The following is a 22676-nucleotide window of genomic DNA, read 5'->3' on the forward strand; positions in this document are numbered from 1 at the left end:
GAACAGATTGGTGGTTGCCCAGGGAGGGGAATAGGAAGTGGGAGGCAGGAGGTGAGTGAAGACAGTCAAAGGTACAAGCTTCCAGTTCTAAAAGTCTAGGTAACGTAATATTCAGCATGGTAGCTAGAGTTAGTAATATTGCATTTATATTGAAATTTGCTGAGAATAAATCTTAAAAGTTCTCATCAAAATCTATAATTTTGTGGTGATGGATATTAACTAGATTTATTATGGTAAATATTTCATAACATATTCAAAATCTAATGTTTATGATGTACAGCTGAAATTAACATTATATGTCAATTACATCTCATTAAAAAAGAAAAAAAGATCCTAACTTTCAAAATCAACTTATTTATGTCACAAACCAGGAAATTATATCGTTTGCTTTACCTTAAATTGTGGCTTTTCAGAAGTGGTTAGTAAAACATCACTGAACAGTCTGTAAAAAAAAAATCTTTCTTAAACCAGGTATTCTCTCAGAACAGGATCAAAGCATGAGACATCTGTAGGCCATAGTTCCCACCACATCTCCCAGCCCTCGACCAATCCATTACTTCAGTTTATCAACAGACTCATGGGTGTTTTCAGGCCACTAATGTGATCTGGGGAAAATCTCGCCCCTCCCACTATCGTAGAGGGGAAACAGGGGGATCAGGTTAGTGCTGTGCTGGTTATTTCCCTACCATGGGGCAACATTCTTCTTATGCAATATTGTAAATTAATGAACACTTTGAGAACATTTATTTTGCAAATCATATTATTAGTATTATTTCTATTCTACTCATTATATTCTAAAATAATATGCAGCAGATATTTCCAAACAGAATAGTTGATTTTTTTTTGCCTAGTAGAAAGATAAAATTCATTCAAAATTCAATAATAAAAATGTACAATATGAAAGGAATTGTCCTGATTGGAATCTAATGGGAAAAAAAATTTTTTAAAGAAAAGTGTTTCTTGTACTCTCATAAAAAAACACAAAACAGCAGCTTTTAAAGTATATCAATTCTTTCTTCAAAAATATCTTATTAAAAGCATGTAGAATTCTGAGCTACTTTGGCTAAAACTGGTCAGAGAATTTAGATGGCTGTTTTGCACAGCCCATATGGCCACAGGTGGGTCTTTGCTTAAAGAGCCCCCTCTTTAAAGCATAGGAACTGCATCACAAGTAGAAATAACAGCACTAATTTCTCCCTGCAGTGCTCCTTGAGCAGCTCCTTGAGAGAGAAAAACCCCCTTCAAGGTCAGGGGTCCCTTAACTTCCAGACAAGATACTACAACTGAACATAGTCATACCTCTCCAAGCACTCTTCAACCTTTTCAAGGCCGGAGGTCCAAGGGTAAAAACATTTAAGTAAATAAAAATTATTTGGACTCATTTGAGAACTGGAAGGCTGGGAGAGGATGCAAAAGGCCTGCAGGGACTGGAGGGTAGAAATGCAAACCCAAGTGACTCATGTGATTGTTCCTTATCCACCAATATATTTTCTTCTCAACATTTTTTGAAAATGCGTTTGTTCCCTGACTGGGCCTATTCTCCCATTTCATATGGTCATGTGCAGTAACTGGTTGCAGAGGGACATGCTAATGTCATCTGAACAGTAGAATGTCACATCCACAGGCCCAAGGCTAGGGCTACTCTCTTTGTTTATCTTGGATCCTCAAGGTCTAGTACAGCGCCGGGTCTACAGCAGACCCTCTCTACACACAAGACACTCGAAACGCTACCTCCCTTGTCTCCCCATAGTGCTCTCAAGGGAGTCTGGCAACTCCCTTGTTTCCCCATAGTGCTCTTTTCTGACACCTCCTGTTATACAACAAACTGGTATACTGCCTGGTGCATGATGCTCACAGAATAGAAGCGGAATCAATATTAATCATAACTAATAGTTAATAAGCAATCATTTAATGTCTGGTACTGTATTAGGATCATCTCATTGAATCCTCCCTTTGGAGAAGGGGTGATATAATTTCCTCAATTTACAGTTGCAGAAACTCAGCTTCAACAGGTAGGAAACGTATCCGTGGTCACCCAGCCAGGTAAAAATGGCGATGTTGGAGCCATCTCAGATATGTCTAACCTCAGATGCATTCTTCTTAACCACTCCATTGCTTTTCAATAAAAGAATAGAAAATATATTTAAAAGAAGGTTCCTAAGCACTATGCCATGGCCTCCATAATCTATTCCTAACCCTGTTTAAAAGAGAAAATCTCTAGCTCTAAGCCCCCCAGCACAGAGCCTGGTAATGTTATGTAGTTAATGCATGTTGCCTGATGAGTAAATGAACAAACAAGTGCAAGGGAGACCAGCACACAGCACCCTCCTCTGGGAGGGCAGACCTTGTGACTGCGCCACAGCTGGGAGCCAACTGGTGCAATGAAACGGGGTCCTAAGGGCTGCCCCACGAACACACACTCAAGCTAATGTCGCCAGGGAAAGGCATGTGAAGATGACGCTGATGTTAAAGGACAGCAGCCAGACTAAGGTGGCACAGCGATCAGAGGGACAGGCTAGGAGATCATGCAGCAACGGGCTGTCAACACGCAGATACTTTGGCTCTGCAAGGACCACAGTGAGTCTTCATTACAGCACCAGGCACTTGGGTCCAGCGCTCAAAACAATTAGGAAATGACAACCAGGACATGGGCTTGACTTACGGCATCTGTAAGAGGCGGGAGACGGTAGGCATGCCATTTTTACAGGCTTCACAAGACAGCGTAGACTCCAACACGGCCACTTGAAATGAACAGATACACATTTTAGTTCCACAGAACACGCTGGCAAATCCATTTGGTGACGAAAAGTTTGACACTGCTTTGCCACCACTGTCTGCGGGCTGATAGGGACAGTGTCAAAACTGTTCACACACAGACAGATGGTGTACGTGTGATGGGTGAATGCTGGCAACACTGACGTTACCGACGACTCAGAATAAGTGGTTCTGAAACCGCATGCCCACAGAAAGCTAAATATATTTCAAAAATAATTGGAGGGAGGATTTAAGATATCATTCATAAAAGTGCCTGCTTTCTTAAAAAAGAAGTAAACACTACACACAAAATTCTGAACATGAAAGACATTTTGCTGCTCGCCTGCTTTTAAGCAAAACCAACACATTGAAAGGCAACTGCTGATATCTCACCATCCAACACCTTGGATGATAATAACAAAAGCAGTCATGTCTTCTACTCATGGGCCACTGTTCCGTTTCAGCTGTTTCAACGCAATACAAACTAATCTTCGAACCTATTCTCTTAAAGCACCCCATGGTCACACACAACTAACAGTTGACAGAGTGTTAACCTGCATACCTCAAAGGCCCATGGTCCAAGGGCTACCCTGGTCTCTCTGTCCTAGCAATGAGTTTTGAGCTGGCTATGGAAGCAATGAAATGGTCCCTGGGTGAGTCTGCATCTGTTTCTACATCCCTCTCCTGGAGGTCCTTCCCTCCTGTTCCTTGGCTCCTCACAGTCCCTTTAATATGCTGGAAGAGTTCCTGGATCTCACTTGCCAGGCACCTGCATTTCTGTTCTGCCTTTCCTGTCCTGGGCTTGCCAGGCTCCTTCCTTGCAGATCTCACCCCAGTCTCGGTCTGGCTTCCAACCCTAGCCTGGGTCCACATGAGGGGCTTCAAGTTGCCTGGTCCTGATTTCTTCTTCTATACCAGACTCAGTTTAACCATCCTTGCTTTTCAGAATTTTAATATACGTTTGAAAAACTCCCTTGAGGTTTCTGATAGATTGACAAACAGACAAGCCATGTGAATTTCCAGTGAAGTGCACTTAAGTAAATTACTCAGGTCTGGTTTACTTGTTTACATTAGGTAAAAATTCTGGCTGTGGACTGTGGAGCATGGCAACATTCTCTGTGTTGTTTTTTTTTTTCTGGACTCTGGAAAGGGGGTGAGTAGTTCTGCAGGCTTTTCAGGGCCCAGAAGACCCCTCCAAACCCCATACTGACCCACAGCCATAGATGGCGAAGGAGGGAAGGAATCTACAGGCACAGAGTCCGGTGGTCGTCCATAAGTCATTTCATACAGTAAGTGGCCAAAGCAGTGGACATCCACACTTTCCAATGTCTGTGGACGAAAAGAGAGCAACGGCATGTTCACCTTCCACAAAGTTTGGTTTTGTGAATCCCAGTGGCCTTGCTCCAGGCTTCCACTGAGGAACCCACTCTTAATCAGTGAAAGTACTAAAGATCTTAGTACTTCTCTCCATGGTTTTCCAATCAGTGATCCCTCATCCCTCCTTGTTCAATCTACCATTTCAACGTGGACTCTTGGAGATACAGAAATGTGCTATGGGAAAAGTAAGGGCAAGGACAGCTGGCCTACCCCAACCCCACTGGCCCTTTGCTGCTTAGTGCAGATCGCCTGCCTTGCCATGGGGATCAATTATACCTAAAAATGAATCTGCTGTGCATTACTTTCAGAAACTTACATTGATTTTCCTGAACTGTGAGAAATAAGATCGGTAGAAGGAAGGCAGGCCCAATAAGGAATTCTCCAGGTCCAGCAGCCGGCAGGTGTCCCCATCGAGCATCACATTGGAGGCATGAAGATGCCCATAAGGAAACCCCTTGTCATGTAGAAACTTCAGTGCCTATTACAAAAATATGTATAGGTATCATTTTCCCCTCAACTCATTCAGATATAAAACAGGTTAGATTTGCTTTTTAGATCAACATATTTTGAAACGCAAACAGGTCACTTGGGAAAGTCCTAAAGAAAAATGCCACCCCCATTTCTTTATAAAAGGAGGTGATGCTGGATGATTTCCCTTTATTTCCTTTGGAGAAGGAGCCTGTATCTACTTGTGGTTAACAGCTTTGAAACTAGAAGTTTCTACGGTAAACACTTTCTGATCCTAAAAGCCTATTTCTCTTCAAAGCAAAGTTTTGCACCTTCTGCAAAGATGAGTTTATCATGTCAGAGTTTCAGCCAGTTACTCAGGAAAAGGGATTGAGTTGAAACATCTCTAGCCAATCTCTCCTCAGAATATATTTGGCTGTTGGTTAACAGAAACACATGGCAGAAGCAAACTTTTTGGTGGCCATTTAACTAACAGTGACTCACCAGGCAGGAAAGATGCCTGGACACAGAATGAGGGCAGCGTTAGCCTAAAAAGGTGCCAGCACAACCCACCGAGAACTGCAAGAAAATGTTATAGCATTGCTATTTGTTTTGTCTGTAATATCACACTCTCTTAACTTAGGGTGTACAAAATGTATTATTAGTGGTACATGTATACAATAGTTTCACATATGTGACATTAGGGGAGGATCTTTGGGAATTGTTTTCATTGGTAGGGCTGTCCAATCCAAGAAGCTTGGAGGATACTGCTCTAGAAAATGACATGTAGGCTTTTCATCCTAGTTACTCTTCTGCAAGGCAGCCAGATGGTAAAATATATAATAAAGTCAAGAATCTTGCACAAAGATAAAGATTAACCAATGATAACACAAAAATTTGTGATCACACAGTAATGTTCTTAAAAATCAGACACTAAGCGCCAGTAGCTAGGCTTTCGGAATTTTGCAGATCTAAACTACTGCCTTGATTCTCAACAATGAAAGCCTGAAACCTATATAATGTGATAAATGCATTGTAAGTTAATTTAAAAAATTAAATCAATAAAAGGTTAAAATATTACAGCTGCTACACTCTCAAGTATCTGCTTAAAAACTGGCTTAAGTGATCTGATTACTGAACTTAAAACTATTTTGGATACTGCCTGAAAACTTTACCAAAAGAATAATGTAATGCAGGGTGAAATTTCAACACAATGTAAACAAAAATGAATGCCTCTTACCTCTAATATTTGTCGCCCATAGGTTTTTATTTGCTGGAGTTCAAGGCCTTGAATCTTCTTGGGGTTGCAGTACTTCTTTAGGAATGGGTCTTTTGGTTTTGACTTAGGGGAAGGAGAAAGAGCACATAAGAAGTAGAAGAGGGGTCAGCACTCACACTTAGCTTCTGTTGGGGGCGCCTGGCAAGTTCGGCCCAAAGGACTTGGGCTTTCAGACTATATCAGTCTAGAGAGCGGCTATGAAGGGGCTGACCTAGGTTCTGTCCTCTTTTCTAGTTCAGTGAAGATATCTCTATTCTTGGCCTTAGAAGACTCCCAATGTCTTACATCTCCTTAGACATTTGGGAGGAGAAAAATTTCCCCCAAATTTTATTGAGATAGTTCAATACTATTTTGTTATGTAAAAGACAAACTTCAAAACCAAGGTAAGCGAGCAGCTGACAATGGAGGCAAACATGATAACCACTACACTACAGAAACGCCTAGAGCAGCTGACAATGTAATGGACATAATCATTAAATATTCAACCTTCTCTATGTGGGGCAAGGAATACTATTTAAACAAACTGGGCAGATTTTAGTGCTAAAATAAGTAAATAAATTTCAAATAAAGTATACTGAACCAAAAATCCCTGAACCTTAGGGTTTAAGGACCAATAACAGTAGCAAAGGGACTTGTAAACTTCTGCTATGATCTTGAACTTGCACTAGTAGTACCTTGTAGATCAGGTCCTTCAGAGTTCCTTTTTCATTAAACATCCTAATTAGCAATGCTGAGGATTCATTAGCTGTGGCAAAGGTAACCCGATAAATGTAAGGATGCTGCCAAAACAAAAAAGAAATTCACATTTACTTTCATCAGATGCAGAGTCAAGTACCACCTCTCTGGTCTAGTTGAATACAAATGTGGGGATACCCCTGATCACAAGGCCAGCTAGTACCTCATTCCTTTGAAAGAATACCAACTATATTAACAAAAGGAAGTGGAGATAATGGACACAGTAAATTCTACGTGTGTGAAGATATCTGCTTTAATAAACCCAGTCTCCTAATTCCGGCTAACCTATAGTGGGAGAGAAGGAAAGCATGAATTTTGAGAAGATCAGTTTTAGCATTCTGCCTCTGTAAATTGGCAAAGGATACCGTCAAATCTTAGACTAGACAAGTGGGGACTAGGATAAAAGTGTCCTCACTTACAACTTTGCCTAACATTTCACACATTCTTTATTGGCAGGCCAGGGATACACATGGCGGGTAGAAAACAAGCAAAAGTGGCATCTTTTGGGATCTTGGTCCTTGAAACCCAGCAGTTAACATGAATCTCTCTGTCCATTTATAGGGGTGTACAATTGGATGATTCAAAATGGCTGATGCAAATATTTTTTAAATATAATCACAAAAGTTTTACTGAAATATAATTCACATGATTGTAATTCATCTATTTAAAGATTAGAGATCTATTTAAAGATCAATGATTTTCAGTATATTCCTAAAGTTATGCAATGGCCACACAAAACATTCTAAATACTTTTGCCACCCCAAAAAGAACCCCAATGAATAAAATTAAAATCCTTGAGTTCAGACTGACTAAACAAAGAAGAAAGAGTAGAAAGTTCTTTCTTATAGTAGAGTATCAATTAACAAATACAGAAGGAATGATGGTGCTAGAAACTGCATGAATGTTAAAACTAATAAGTTTGGTAAAGAACAGGATATCTGTATAGTCTCAAAACATCTCCCTATCATTAGTTAATTCATTCTAGTAGTTTATCTTAAGAAAATAATTAAGATGGGTATAAATGTTTAGCTAAAATTATCCATTATGATTTTTTATATAATAAGAGCAAAGACACTAGATGTGATCTGAAAGACTAATAGGCTAGTTGATTAAACTGAAGTAGTGAGGGGAAGGGGAAAAGGAGGTAGAATGGGATGCTTGGATGATGAAGAGTAAGTAGGCTGTCAGCAAAGTCCAAATCAGTGTTTTGGGATAAGTGATGGGAAGGCGGGAAACATTTTATTTTTAAAGTGAGAACAGAATTCAGACAACCTATTCTTATCAATTTAATAAAATGATCAAAATATCTATTAAAAAATCAACTAGAATAAATTAAGTACATCTCAGTGCCCAAATTCTAGCTACAGATGCAACAAATTAGAATCTTTTGTCTACTCTCATATAAGGAAATCTTTCTGCAAACAAAAGTATCAAATTCTAATCCTCTCTAGTTACAGAGCTCTGGACAACTGCCCCTTACAAGGAGTAGGAGCAGTGTGCCTGCAACACATGTAAAACGCAGACTTTCCCTCCTGTTACATATTCAGTAATGTGACCACTTAGGATGATTTGAGAGATCACTGTAATTCCTCTCATGCTAAAACTTTACCAAGAGTTGCTCACCAGTTCAGAAAATGATGTAGTGGTAGGTAGTAACATATATTGCATCAGAAAGTCAATGTAATAACAATAATAATAAACTGAGGCATAGCCAATTATTTTATGTAGCCAGTATAATGATGTTATACTATATTTATCAAAAGCAAAAGGTGCTCCTGGTGTAGCATTAATGAAAACATCAGGGTTCTTTTTTTTTTTTAAAGGTTTATTTATTTATGTATACAAGAACTGGGGTACAGGCCAGAGGTGCCAGGGGTGAGAGGATTCACCAGAGAGAGTGGGAAGCAGAACCAGCAGACTGACTGAAACCACTTCAGCAGGGAACAGAGGACCAGAAAGGAGAGGCCGGCTGTGCTATGAGGGTCAGCTCCCAGGACTGGGCTCAAACTCCTGCTGCAGTGTCTAGGGATAGCTTCATAGTTTTATCCCCTTCATGAGTTTTATCCCCTTGCACTACCAGGGAGGGACTAAAATATCAGTTTTTAAAACAATTTTTTAAAAATAATCATATAAAATTTTAGAAAAGCAACTAAACATTTTGGTTTATACTTCTGATTGACTGAGATTAAGCATGATTTTTTTTCTTATTTTTTGCTTATCTATGTTTTCTGGCTTTGATGTAATTAATATGCACTACTTTCTGTTCCACTTTTTAGAAAGCACATCCATTAAAAGAAATTTAGAAAGACCACAGCATTTTTTCTTTCACCTTCTATCACACCTCATTGAAAGCTTGGTTTTGCTAGCTTGACAAAACACTATCTGAAAAAAAAACTTGCCAACCCAACTAGTTGAATGACTCATTCTGGGGTCCTACACCATTCTTCAGACCACATATAAATGAACATCAACACTAACTCAATTTTCTGGCCAGATTAGTCTTCTGGAGAAATTCTACATATATTTTGAAATATACTGATGTCATTCTTTCCACGAAAGACATCTGGTTAGGACTGTGCATTTGCACAAATAATGTCAGGTATTCTTCAAGGCTCACTCCAGCTAGTTAGCCTGGGAGAGTTATGTAATTCAAACAGCAAAAGGACTATTTTGCCTTTTCCTCATCTAGCTTATCTAAATCCATACTATTTCTGTTTTCTCAGGCTAGAAACAGATCTTTCAACTCCACTCTCACCAAGAACTAGAGGCTCAGAGAATAGACTGCTTTCCCACTGATTTGCTTCAAACACAAAGGCTACATTTAAATGACTCCAATTCATGGGGTGTGGAAATGTCTCGAATGCCATTGAAATGGCTTCTAATTTATGGGAAGCTGACCTGCATAATTTCAGTCTAAACCGAAATCCTAGGTACTGCTCCATTCTCTTAAGCCTGTAGAGTATTTCCAATTCTTCTGTCCACAGTCACCCATAAGAAAACAGTGTAAACTGATCTGCACCAAGAATAACAGAAGAACTTGTACTCACCAAACAGGAAGGCAGAAGTTTGATTAGACACTGAAAATCTCTATCTGATAGATACTTGTCAGGGCCGAGGTCAGCCTGAAAACATGTGAGGAAATATTAGAGTGTTTGTTGTCTTGGTCATTAAAAGATTTCTTTATAAGGCTTTCCTTTTTTCAAAGATTTGTCCAAAAATATGACTGTCAACCAATGATGAAAACCACACTAAGTTTTCTGCTGCCAAGCTTTTCTAGAAAGGTGTATATAAACATCAGGACTGTAATAGCAAGACTATACCACCACCTAATTCCATTAACCAAATGTATTATTGAACCTCCCAAAGTGAGAGACAAAATAAAGCAAAACCCAACTAGTTTCATTAAAACAAACTGCAATACTGCCAGCCCTAAAGAGGTTTCAGTAGATTATTTCAAGCTGTTCCTATTTCTTTCCAAATGTTTACCAGTTGAGTAAATATAATCACATAGCTATGACTAAATGTATAAGCAACGTGACTTAAAATGACTCTCCTTTAAAGAGGAGGCCTTTACAACATCAGTCAAGAATAAATACAGTTTCATAATTCTCTTGTCAATATCTACTTTTAAAAACCCATCTAAAGTTCCTGAAATGAGACGGAAGCAAAAAGAACAGCAGCAAAAATAAAACTAGCTTACCCAGCTTAACACTAGCCGTTCCTTTGGCTGATTTTTAATCTTCATCAAGAAATATTTCTTTCTTATCCTCCAACCTACCATAAAAGCACAGATGTGTTTATGGCTACATAATTTTTACACCAATCGATATAAGTTTCATTAACTAAGTAGTTAATGGAAATTAAGTTTGGCAACATTACCCATAGTTACATAGGCACCAGTAAAACAACCATTTGGTAATGTTGACATGATTAAAGCTGGACTAAAAAAAAAAATCTAGGACTGCATCCTCAAGAAGTAGGGAGGCAAAAGGAAAAAATCACCTGCATTTAAGAGCTTTCTTGGGATAACTATAAGAAAGCATGACAAAGAATCCAGTTCTGTGATCCATCTTTTTTAACAGAATGGGTATGCCAATGGCTCACCTATGTCTTTCAATGGTTCTACCACCTCCCACTTTGGCTCTGACCGGAAGAACATGGAAACCTGTTGCAAGGCAATCTCTGCAAAGACATTTTAGAAACTCATTAGTCAAACGTATCAGGAAAGCACCACGCTTAAGACTATAAAGGATGACCTTCTTAAAAAAGGTAAGTGTCAAAATAAATAAGAACACAGACTAAATATAATGTGGGATTCTACACTGTATCCTGGCATAAGAAAAAGGGCATTAGAGGAAAAGCTAGTAAAGCCTAAATAAACTCTCTAATTAATAGTAATGTGCCAATGTTAGTTTCTTAGTTTTGATAACTGTGCCAGAGTTATATAAGATGTTAACAGGAGAAACTGGGTGCCGGGTATATGGAAACTGTATTATCATCACCTTTTTACTATACACTTTCCTAAAATTATTTCAAATTGATGTATTCTATTTATTAAAGAAAAATAATAATTATTAATGATGTGTACATATATGTGTCTATATGTACAACATATGCTCATACATTTTTTAATGGTAGAACTAATATATGTAAAACTAGCTGGTATAAGCCAAGAATTCAATATATGCACCAAAACACAACCCAAACACAAAACTCAAATCATGTTCGAAGGTCAGCTGGAACAGCATTTAATGCTGCTCTCAGCGATATTTATCCCATCCTCATTCCTCATGAAATTATAGCTTTCACAAACAAAGAAGTGATTAGCCTTAAATATATTTGGAAATAAAAGCAAGTGTTTTAGACAAGCATCTAAAGCATCTATGTACAGCTACAACACAGTTCTATTGTGTGAAGTCAGTAAGAAGAGGAAGTTCTTTCAAGTTCACAGTATTAAGAAATTATCAGAATAACTGTGCTTTTACATTTCCTGCAAAATGCAACATCTGTAACTTGCTATTTCCCCTCAATTCAGTGAGCAAACGCGGCACTTCAGAGCCCTGACTGCAAACAGCAGTCCTGCAAATTCAGTGGAATTTCACCTCGGTCTGGCATTAATTACATTCCAAGCACAACAGAAAGGCATAAAATTTGGCAGAAATGCCCTCCATATGTCAGGATGACCTAGGCTGGAATGATCATGCTAAACAATTGGCAAACAATGTCATTTTGATATATTTTACAGTTAATTATGAAATAAGATTCAGAGAAGAAAATAATCTACTAGCTCTTTGTTTCACTGAATGTCAATCCACACAGAAGAAAATCTGAGATGATCAAATACAAAACTGGCCCTTTTATATTTGTTCTCACTCCCCTAAAGTGACAAACTGTTGGGAGGGGCTGGGTGTGGCAAAAACACATCAATTTTCATTGTCAACACTGGGAACTCTGTACTTCTTCTGCAACTGACATAACAGGCTTTTAGTTTTCCCAAATAACTTGAGCACAAACAATCCTAAATTAACATAAACATAAAAAAGCTTGAAAGAAATTATTGTAAGTGAAAATCATTCAAATCAATTATGAGGGGAATCGTGAAAAATAATTTTCTAGACATGGTATGATGTCATTCTAAAAGACTATAAAAGACAGTTAGTTCAAGACTAGCAGTGACTCATAATTCCCCACAAAATCATTATTCAAGTTTATTATGTGCTATTATGTCCCACATCTTGTTTTAGCAAGGGGGGAAAACAGCAGTGAACAAATGGAACATGCTAGTTTGTTACTGATAAATTGAAGATGGGAAATAACCTTTTTATAATCCTGAGAGGTCAGAGAATTATAAGAAGGACATTATATTTTTACTGAACCATGATTTATCATCAAGTAAATTGCATGACTACCATGCCCAATGTTAATCCCTGCCTCTCAGACTCAGGCAACACACTTTAATCCTCTGTATCTACTCTTTCTTGGAGCCTGTGTCCTTAACAAATCAAGACCAAGTTTCCAAACCTAGTGTTCCACCTAGCTCTGGCTTTAGCCTAGTTTTCTAGCTTCATCTCCTCCATAAGTGGTGCTTCCTACTGTCTTCGTTCTGAAATTTGTCTTCCACCAGCCCCTGGCCCCCAGCAATCTCCTTCTCCTATCCATTTATCCTTCAAGGCTCCATCAAATGCACTGCTCCCTTGTTCAGGATTCCATCAGTTGCATTCTCCCAGTGCTCTACCTGTCCCCGCCCACACTCTCTCCCCCATTAGAGTTATTCTTTTCTACTAGACTGTAAACTCTGGCTGGAAGGATACATCTTAATCTCAGTAGATCACAGTCATATGGAAATACTTCTCTCTGTGTAGCACTGGACCCTGCCCCTCAGCCTGGCTAACTGCCACTTAGCTCAATGTGCAGGTGTCACCTCTTCTGAGGAGTCTACAATCACCTCTCCCCATCATAAGATGCTGTCCATTGTTTACCCAGCTGTCTTCACTGCTGGTCTCTCTGAAGAAGTGCCTTGAGGAGAGAGTAGGAGGGCTTCCTCTCCTGGTTGCTGTTTTCATAACACCTGGCACATAGTAGGAACTCAAGTACTTGATGAAGCAAGAACTAAAGGTCAGTGCATGTTCCATGGATATAGACGGTCTCTCCCATTAAAACATAAGTTCATGAAAAGGAAGATATCTATCCTCTATTTTCCTGGTATTGATTGACACTTAGGAGGAAACTCCAAGCTCTGCACGTGCTGATAAACAACTCCACACATGAAATGCAGAGCAAAACCGTCAGGTCCATTCAGTGCTTCCCCCAGAGCTCCAACTTTTCAGCTCATGCTATACCAACTGTCCCTACTGTGTACAGCCCAGCCCCATAACATGCCTACAGGGAACAAACACTGACCCTCCAGCCCTACAACCAGAAGCCAGATCCCCAGTCTATATAACAGGGAGTGACAAAGAAGAATGCACATACACAGAACATTCTGTTCTTGTTCTGAGTAAATGCCCCACCACCTTGGAACAGAATTGAGAACCCAGAAATAAGCCCACACAAATATGGCAGTTAACCTCTGACAAAGGAATCATGACTATACACTGGATCAAAGAAAGCCGTTCCCCAACAAATGGTGTTGGGGGACCAGCCACATGCAACAAAATGGAACTAGGTCATTATTTAAGTCCGTATACAAAACTTCATTCAACGTGAACTAAATACTGGAATATAAGACCTGAAACCATAAAATACATAAAAGGAAACGGGATACACTCCTGAAGATCAACAACAGAGACATACTTGGGGACACATCTCTAAATGCAAGAAGCAAACAATAAGAAAAACAAACAAGTGGGGCTACACCAAACTTAAAAACTTTTGTACCTCAAAATGAAAAGGCAATTTAGGGACTGGGAGGAGAGAGCTGTACATCCCATCTCTGAGAAAGGGATAATTTCCAAGACATATAAAGAATTCAAACAATGTAACGACAAGGAAAACAAGCAATCCACTAAAATAAAAAAAGAAAGAAAGAAAGGGCAGAAGACTGAAATAAATACATCTCCAAAGTAATTCAGGTGGGACATGATAAAATGCTCAACACCACTTATTATAAGGGAAATATAAATCTAAATCACATGGAAATCACCTCACCTCTATAAGAGTGACCCTATATTAAAAAGACTGGAAACAACAAATGCTGGTAAAGATGTAGAGTAAAAGGAACATTCATCCACTGTGGGTGGGAATGCAATTTGGTACAGCCCTATGGAAAATGGTATGGAGATTCCTAAAAAAAAAAGTGGAAATACCATCTGATCCAGCAATACCTCTGCTAGGTATTTACCCAAAATTCATGAAAACACTAATATGGAAAGAAAGATTTATGTACTTTGATGTTCACAGCAGCATTATTCACAATAGGCATGACATGGAACCAACCCAAATGCCCATCAAAAGATAACTGGATAAAAAAACTGTGGAAAATACAGTTAATGGACTACTACTCGGTCACTAAAAATGAAGATGAAGTAGTATTCTTCTGGTGCAAAAAGGGTGGATCGTGAGGTGAGTATGCTAAGTGAAATAAGTCAGAAAATGAAAGACAGTCACTGAGTGGTCTCACTCAGTTGTGGAGTATAAATAGCAAAGGAAGAAACCAGCCAAACAAGAATACTTCTAAGACTGAACAATATCCTGAGAGAATGGGGGTAAGAAGTGGAGCCAGGGGAGAGAAGACAGCAGGGTTGTGGCACTTGGCTTTGGTGAAAGTTAAGTGAGGTTGCGCTCACAGATGGAGGTGTGAAGTTGTACTCGCCAAATTAATAGTTATGTAAACTACTGGAAACCAATAAAACTTAAGAAAAATAAAAAACCTTTTAAAAGGTCCCTTACCCCCATCCCTTCTTTGTCCTTTCCTCCCTCCTTTTACCCTGGAGTCTACTACTATTGACCTACCCATAGGATTCCTGGGGCTTCAGCACTAAATGGTAACTTCACACTCCTGGTCTACTCTCTATTCACCCGGCTTTTGTTCAACAGGCCAGGACCCTGAAGCCCACAGAAGGAAATGCTGCTCGTAACAAAATGGCACCAGGATCCAACCTACTGATTCCTGCTCCAAATGATTCTGCAGTGATATTTAAAAGCCCCTTCCAAAAAACAAAGCCCCTTCTTCTCAGGGGGGTTGAGGTTTGAACTGGGAAGATAGCCACAGTCCCAGGAGGTTTTTCATTAATAGAAGTAACTTGTGCTGCTTTATTTATAATTGGAAAGATATGGAAACAGCCCAAATGCCCAAAAGTGGATGACTGGGTTAAAAAGATGTGGTACATAACAAAAGTAACTTGTAAACAAATGATATGTGTTTGTATCTGTATTTCCCAACACAAGCCATCACGATGGAAGGTAGCTGTTCTCCCTATACAGTTGCTGTCCTCCAATTAGACTTCTCACTCAAACAGAACTCACAACTCCCCCACAGAGGACCAAGGGCCGACATTTTCTTGCTGTGGAATTTATCATCTAGAGAACACTAGAAAGGAAGGACCAAAGTGATAGTCTGGGGGCTAGGAAGAAGAGGAGGCAGCTATTGTCTGGAGCTATTATTTTTGGTGTCCTGTCCTCTAGGGACCAGGCCGATGTCACGGTTGTCTCCCATCACAGCACCTCAACCTCAGTCACAGAATCATGCAGAACTGCCATTGTGATTGTGGCCACACATAGAACTCAAATCATGCTGGAGTGAGGCTGGGCAGTGATCACAGATCATTTTGAAAATCGTAAGAGATAAGAGACATTGCCCACATTAAAAAGGAGAACGAGGCCCTCCCTGGTGATGCAATGGGTTAGGATGCAGCACTGCAAGCTAGCCACAGACACTTCAGTGAGAGTTTGAGTTTGATCCCCAACCCCAGAACTGATCCATGTGGTATAGCAGACCTCTCCTGGCCTGCCTGCTGCTCCCCTCAGCAGTGTACTTCGTCAATCTGCCTGTTCTGCACCTCACTCTGTCTCTGGTGAATCCTCTCACCCCCTGCACCTATGGCCTGTACCCCAGTTCTATATGCATAAGTAAACCTCAAAAAAAAGGGGGGGTGTTTGTGGGGGGAAGTAGCCTTGCTTGGAGAAGTGCCAGAAGTTGGAGGTACACAAAGGGCACTTGGGAAGCATGAGCCATGCTGTAAATTTCAGGAAGTCGGACCATGTCTGTCTGGTTTTCCGGGGAATGTCTCAGCAAGCTGGTATGGAAGAGGAGACCTGGGCTTCCTCTTCCTGAGGCTGCTGGTGAGTCAGTCTAGGAGTAAGACAAATTCTGATGTTTCATTCAAAGGGGGAAATAAATTAGCATCTCTCGAAAAAGCACCCACCCCCTATTGATTCATCCTCTAGAGAGTGGCCAGCCTCTTCAACAACTGGGTTCTAGTGGGAGTCACTGCTGGCCTTCTTACCCCCTCCCTATTCTGCTTTGGACACCTGACTCTCTGCCATGCCGGGAAAGAGGGGCAAGAACAACAGCAGCACATAAGGGAGGTCATTATAGCAGAGATCAGACAGAGCCTTCTAGGGGTCAGGCACCATTTTAATTGGAAACCACTCAGATAATGACACACATGTGCAACTCTGAGGGCTGGGGCTCTCATCTTTAAAAATGAAAGTAAGTGGGCCCTCCCTGGTGGCGCAGCAGGTTAAAGCACAGCACTGAGAAGCTTAAGCCACTTCCGCATGAGTTCGATTCCCGCCTGCCCTGGAGGAGACCACATGGCGAGGCAGACCGCTCCTGGCCCGCCCGCTGCTCCCCTCAGCAGTGTACTTCGTCATTCTGCCTGTTCTGCTCCCCACTCTGTTCCTGATGAATTCTGTCATCCTCCGCATCTCTGGCCTGTACCCCAGTTCTATATGAATAAATAAATAAATATTTTTTAAAAAAAATGAAAGTAAGTGTTGATATGCCTCCTCCAAGATTCATTTAGCTCTGACCCAAAGTGACTCAACGCACCTCCAGGATAAGCTCCTTGAGACCAGGGAGTGAAATCTTCCTCACACTGCATCCCCAACACCCTCCACCCAGCACTAGTACAGGTGTGTGGGAACTAAGGTGTGTGTATAAATGGCATTCTTAGATGTGCACACCTGGATATTTGTCATCTGGACAAGTGAAATGAGGCTGATTTGGTAACAGAGAACCCTGACGACTCAAGACGTGACAATCTTGAGAACAATTAAGGTGAAACATGGTGAAATGAAAGCTATGAGAAATGCTACTCAGAACGGAAGCAAGTTGACCTGGAAGCCCCAGCCCTTCCAGGCAAGGCAAAAAGCAGGTGGAGGAAGAAGCCTCGTAACAATTCAACGTGCTGTTTCATAATTTATAGTCACATGAATGCAGGAAAGTCATTTTTTTTTTAACCCCATGGGCACACTCCCATTAGAAGACGTCAGGTACATTTTAGAGCAAAGCTTCTCAAACTGTAATATGCATGCAGATCACCTGGGGACCTTATTAAAGATACTGGCCACTGGGCTTGAGGTAGAGCCTGAATTCTGCATTTCTGCCAAGCTCCTAGTGATGCCAATGGTGCTGGTCAAAAGGCCACTCTGTAAGAAGCAAGGCCCAAGAGCTGTGGTTTTCAAACTCGGCTGCACACTGGAATCTCTTGGGGGAATCTAACACCTCTGGAGATTGATTTAACTGGTAAGGGGGCAGACTAGGCATCAGAATGTTTTTAAAGCTTCCCTGGTGATACCATTACTCAGAAAAGTTTGGTTCCTGATAAGGAGACTTCCATTTCTCTTTCTCTAAAGTAAGATAAAAGTGCTTCCTTGTAATGAATTAAAAAGCAGTGTCTTGAGGACCCAAAAGATAAGTAATCTAATCTCTTAGCAAGGAAACCAAGTTAATAATACCTAAATTTCCACTTAACAAAGATCCTAAACTGGCGTAGCTTTAACAGTAGTTGAATTCTAGTCATTGATACAGGTCTACAACGGTTTCTCTTGGTCTCGAAGCCTGAACCAGAGTACATTAAATGTTTAAACACTCAGTCTGCTGACACCAGTCTTAGGTTAGCATCCACGCTAGCTTTGTATGGGACGCCTTTCACCCGAGTCCCCTGGCTGCTGCCCTGATCCAGGGTTGGCTTGAAAGCACCTCCTCCTTAGGCTTTGGCCTGAGTGGTTTCCAGGGGAAACTGGAAACATACCGAAAGGATGCTGCCAAATCACTAACTGCATTTAAAGTAATTCCCAGAAAAAGCAAACATAACTATGTTTTGTAATACAATAACGGGCAAATACAAATCAAGCTGAAACTACGGTATAGATTACTGTGGGTTATTTACTTTCTTTTCTGTCAGAGAAAATAATAAAGACAAGCATGTAGGTATGTAGACACAACTTCTCTGTTTCTGGGGAGATACTACAAGCATGACAGAAACAATTATTGTCTTCATCTACACATATCAGTTAAGTATTAATAAATAGATAATACCCATTAGTAAATGACACAGTTCTGTCTTAGAAGTAGACAATATACGTTATCATGGGAAAACACTAGAACCTCTCTAGTCCCAAGACCATCACAGCAAGTCCCTTTGCTTACCAGTGTAGTTTGCGGAATAGTTGTTTGGATCTAAAAACTTCTTAACCAGCTCACAATTAGATAAGATATGGTTTGTCGTGATAACGTTGAGATAGTTCTGAAGACCTTTCTGCCTCTCAGCTATGAATTCACGATCCATGTTACCAATCAGCTTCTTGGGAGGAAGAGGTAGACTTAAGCCTGCAATCTTGAATTAAAAACAGAAGAAAAAAAAAGATAGTTTAATCATGCCATTTTCAAATAAGGCAAATCAGAATCCTGAATCATCAATTTCACTCAATTGAACATGGATTTTAAGATGCATCCTAATTTCAGTGATATTATAAAAATGTGACAAAACTATGCACTTAGAATTGACATATACTGTATTAAACATAACAAGTTTAAAACTTAAATTTTAACATGCTATACACAAATACAATTTTGAGAGTCAAACAGTTCATTATTATTATTGTTGTTGTTGTTATTACTATTATTTGCAATCCCATGACATGCCTCTAATTACTACCCTTGTCTAGTCCTATCAAGCCAAAGATCCATTCCCCATGCCTAGAGACAGCTACATTCAATATTTTGGGATCTAATCTATGGCAATGGTGATTATTCATATATTGTTACAACTTGATTTTTCACTTGGGGCATTATGTATAAATCTCTTAATATGGAAAATGAAGATTAAATTCTCTTTCACAACCCTGACTTCATCCCGTCTGTAATCCTTCCAATATAGTTAAATGACATTATATTAAGTAAATGATATTCATAACAAGACAAAGATCCAGGCTTAATTTTCCATTAACTGGTAGTCTATATATTTTTGGTTTTCTATTCAAACTCTTCATATAAACCTCTCAACACACTCAGGTAGATATATCACTTTGATCGTTTTCTGGAGTATCTTCCAGAACCACCAAACTTCTCCAAGCTCCACCTGCAATAAAGCTAGCATCCTGGAACCTCCCTTCACCATCACACCAGGGATGCATTTACCTTTCTCCCACTGAACCCCATTTTTATCCATATCATCCTTTTTCCTAAAAAGGAGGGGGGATATCTTTATTCTACCTCACATTTGATTGGCAACATGTATTGATATGAAAGTCTAAGTTGGAAATATTTTTTTCTTTAGAAGTTTTAAGACCTACTTTATTATGGTATAGTTTTAGCGCAGCTGTTAAAGGATCAAATAGTACATTCCTGACTGCTTTCTTCTTCCCTGGAGGTTTTTGGGATCATCTGTTTGACCTTAGCTGATGAATTTCATGTGGGTCTATTTTCATCCTCTGTGCTGAGTACTCAACCATTTCAATCTAAAACCTAATATCCATAGGTTATTTGATATTTTCTTGTATTAGGCCATTATTTCTTCTCCTCCATGCCCTTTGTTTTCTTTTTCTGGAGCTCCTATTTCCCAATGTTGGACCTTCTGAACCAGTCTTCTATTTTTATCTTTTTTCTCTTATTTTCTAAATATGTTAAATACTTTCTACTGAAAAAATTTCTCAAGTGATTCTTTTCTCTTTCAATCCTTTAGACAGTTTTCATTTCTACTGTATGGTTTTTATTTCTAAGTCTCTTTTCTTTTGTGTTTCCACAGCATCCCAAATGTAATGCAATTTCTTATCTTTCTGAAATTATAGTTTTTCAAAAGTGCATTTGTTCTGCTTCCTGAAGGCTCATTCTTCTTCTTCCTTTTTTCTGTTTGTTTTGATCTTTATCTTACATGTTAAAAGTGTTCCTTAGAATCTGGTGGTGCTAGGTTGTCTGCTCATATTTAAGAAGGAAGCACCAAAACTCGACTTCAGCTTATCTACAGTGACTGTAGAACTCCTTAACTATTTCATTTGAACAATCTGTGACTTCAATTTCTTTCACTCCTTCCTCTTAGGCCTTAGGCTGGACAGATTCACCAAAAACAAACAAACAAACAAACAAAAAACAACTGTCTCTTATCCGGAGGTCTTGGCCTGACTGCCAGTATTTTGGAAGCAGAGAGGAAAAGGGCTTAGGGAGGACAGGTGGAGTGAGGTGAGACAGAGCTCACATTCACTGTGTAAATATTTTCAGCACTTCCTGCATTCCCCAATCCAAAAAATGGCTTACCCTTTCCCTCTCCACCCTCACCCTCACTCCCCACCCCCTCCCCCACATAAATTACTCAGATTGAGGAGATATGGGAACCTGATTGCCTCTTAAAGGACTTTCAACTTCTGGTTTTATTTTGACCTTGACCCATACTTGTACTGTGCTGTCAATTGCTAAAACATTTGTAGATTCTGTGGTATAAATTAGGGCTGGTGGGATTCTCCACCATACCAGCCCATCTGAGGATTCTGCTTTTCCCTTATCTGCATAATTAGTTAGGTCTCATCCACTAGATTTTCAGCTTTTAATGTTTCCTTGTAATTTTCTCCTTCCCTACTTTATTTGTCCTTGATAGACAGTGTGTGCATGTGTTTTTATAAGACCAATTTACTGTTTTTGAGAGTGCCTTCCGGAATAAGGGAAAGCAAATACAGGTGGTCAGCCTACTATCATTTTCCAGACCATTAAAAACTTTGAGTCCATTTTTTAAAACATAAAAAAAAAACCCACAAAAGGTTAGCATCTTAATTTAAAGAGCAAAATCACATTCAGAGAGCAATGCTACTCTATACTTGTCTTTAGATAGGAATAGTCCAAGAGGCATGTGCATTGATCAAGAGGAAGTTCTAAAGGGAAGGGCATCCTGAATTCAGACAAGGATGTAATCTAAACCACCCATGTGAATAACCTAACTTAATCTGTCCCAGTCTATATTTTTTAAACAATTAACAAAGACCTTGAACTTGAACTTGATGTTAAATAAGATGAAAAGGTGAGCCGACAATTCTCAACTGCATGTTTCTCCAACATGATCATGGAAAATACGTTACAGCATACTTAGAATGAATTTTCTACTATGGTGTAATTCACTGCCAGATAAGACACTTAAATTTCAGTTGTTATCTTTATTTATACAATAAGGTTTTATAAAAGGGTAGTTCCTAGGAAAAGGGGAAGTTCCAGGTTCCCCGCCCCACCCAGAAGAAGGGTGGAGCTGAGGAGAGAAAAAGAGAAAGAAGGAAGCAGGATGGAGAGACAGAAAGAGACCTGAGGAAGCCACATGGAGCAGCAAGCATGTGAGGAAGAAACCATGCTTGTTGCCTGACCCTGGACTGGTTAAGGCAGATGTGGGTGAGATACCTATAGGGAGGTGACTATGGCAGTGTTTATATTGATTTTGATTTTACTCTATTCCTCCCAGACTTGTCTGGCCATGTCTGACCCTTTTCTAGGGGTCCCGGCCATAAGGTACTTTAGTCTTGTGGCAGGCTTTCAGGCCTTGCTTTGGACCAATCCTTTTTGGGTGGACTTTTGCCCACAAGGGGATAGGTAACTTCAGGTGTTTGATTAGAAACTATATTCTTTGTGTTCCATATTGTATGTTCACTGCATTAAAGTCCCCTTTTCATTAAAGTTTTATATGTTTTGTCTTGATGTGGCAGATGGCAAAACCTATTTGGATCAGGCAGGTTTGGGGGTTCAGGGGTGCCCCTCTCTCTCTGCCCTGTAACACTTTCTTACCCTGATTTTAAAAATACTTTAAAAAATACTGCTAAAAGTACTAAAACTATGCAGTGTATTTTATATGTGCATATAAAATACATATATATATATCTTGCTTAAAGAAAAAAATTAGCATTCGACAGCTATTTATTTTTCTTCAGCTTTTGCGTAGAATTTTTTTTTAAATGCTGACCAATCACAAAATATAAAATTTAGAATTCCCATGACCAGATAGGTGGGAAAGAGAATATCAGCATGTAATGATAGAGTCATGAGGCCAGTGATTCCCTGGACACCTCCACACGGATAGCTTTTAGCCATGGCCCCCTCATCATCCCATTTTCAGTAACTTTCCTCTTCAGTGTGCTCTAGGGATTCTCTTCTTGAGTTCCTTGTATAAGG

General features: G+C 39.7%; 1 protein-coding gene across 3 annotated transcripts in view; it reads right to left on the reverse strand.

The window, feature by feature from the left end:
* Positions 1-22676, reverse strand: part of PXK (PX domain containing serine/threonine kinase) — a 45343-nt gene that overhangs the window by 17101 nt on the left and 5566 nt on the right. For all 3 annotated transcript variants that reach the window (XM_012735322.1, XM_004676026.2, XM_012735321.1), the window contains exons 3-12: positions 18687-18873; positions 10697-10774; positions 10293-10366; positions 9640-9714; positions 6532-6636; positions 5819-5920; positions 4448-4609; positions 3966-4083; positions 2663-2741; positions 394-442 (exon numbers count right to left, since the gene is read on the reverse strand). In XM_012735322.1, the coding sequence (XP_012590776.1) occupies positions 394-442; positions 2663-2741; positions 3966-4083; positions 4448-4609; positions 5819-5920; positions 6532-6636; positions 9640-9714; positions 10293-10366; positions 10697-10774; positions 18687-18825 (981 nt within the window). In that variant the 5' untranslated portion in view covers positions 18826-18873. The remainder of the gene's footprint in view (positions 1-393; positions 443-2662; positions 2742-3965; positions 4084-4447; positions 4610-5818; positions 5921-6531; positions 6637-9639; positions 9715-10292; positions 10367-10696; positions 10775-18686; positions 18874-22676) is intronic.

This window comes from Condylura cristata, unplaced genomic scaffold (genome assembly GCF_000260355.1).
Source record: "Condylura cristata isolate star-nosed mole 26May11 unplaced genomic scaffold, ConCri1.0 scaffold00004, whole genome shotgun sequence".
NCBI lineage: Eukaryota > Metazoa > Chordata > Mammalia > Eulipotyphla > Talpidae > Condylura > Condylura cristata.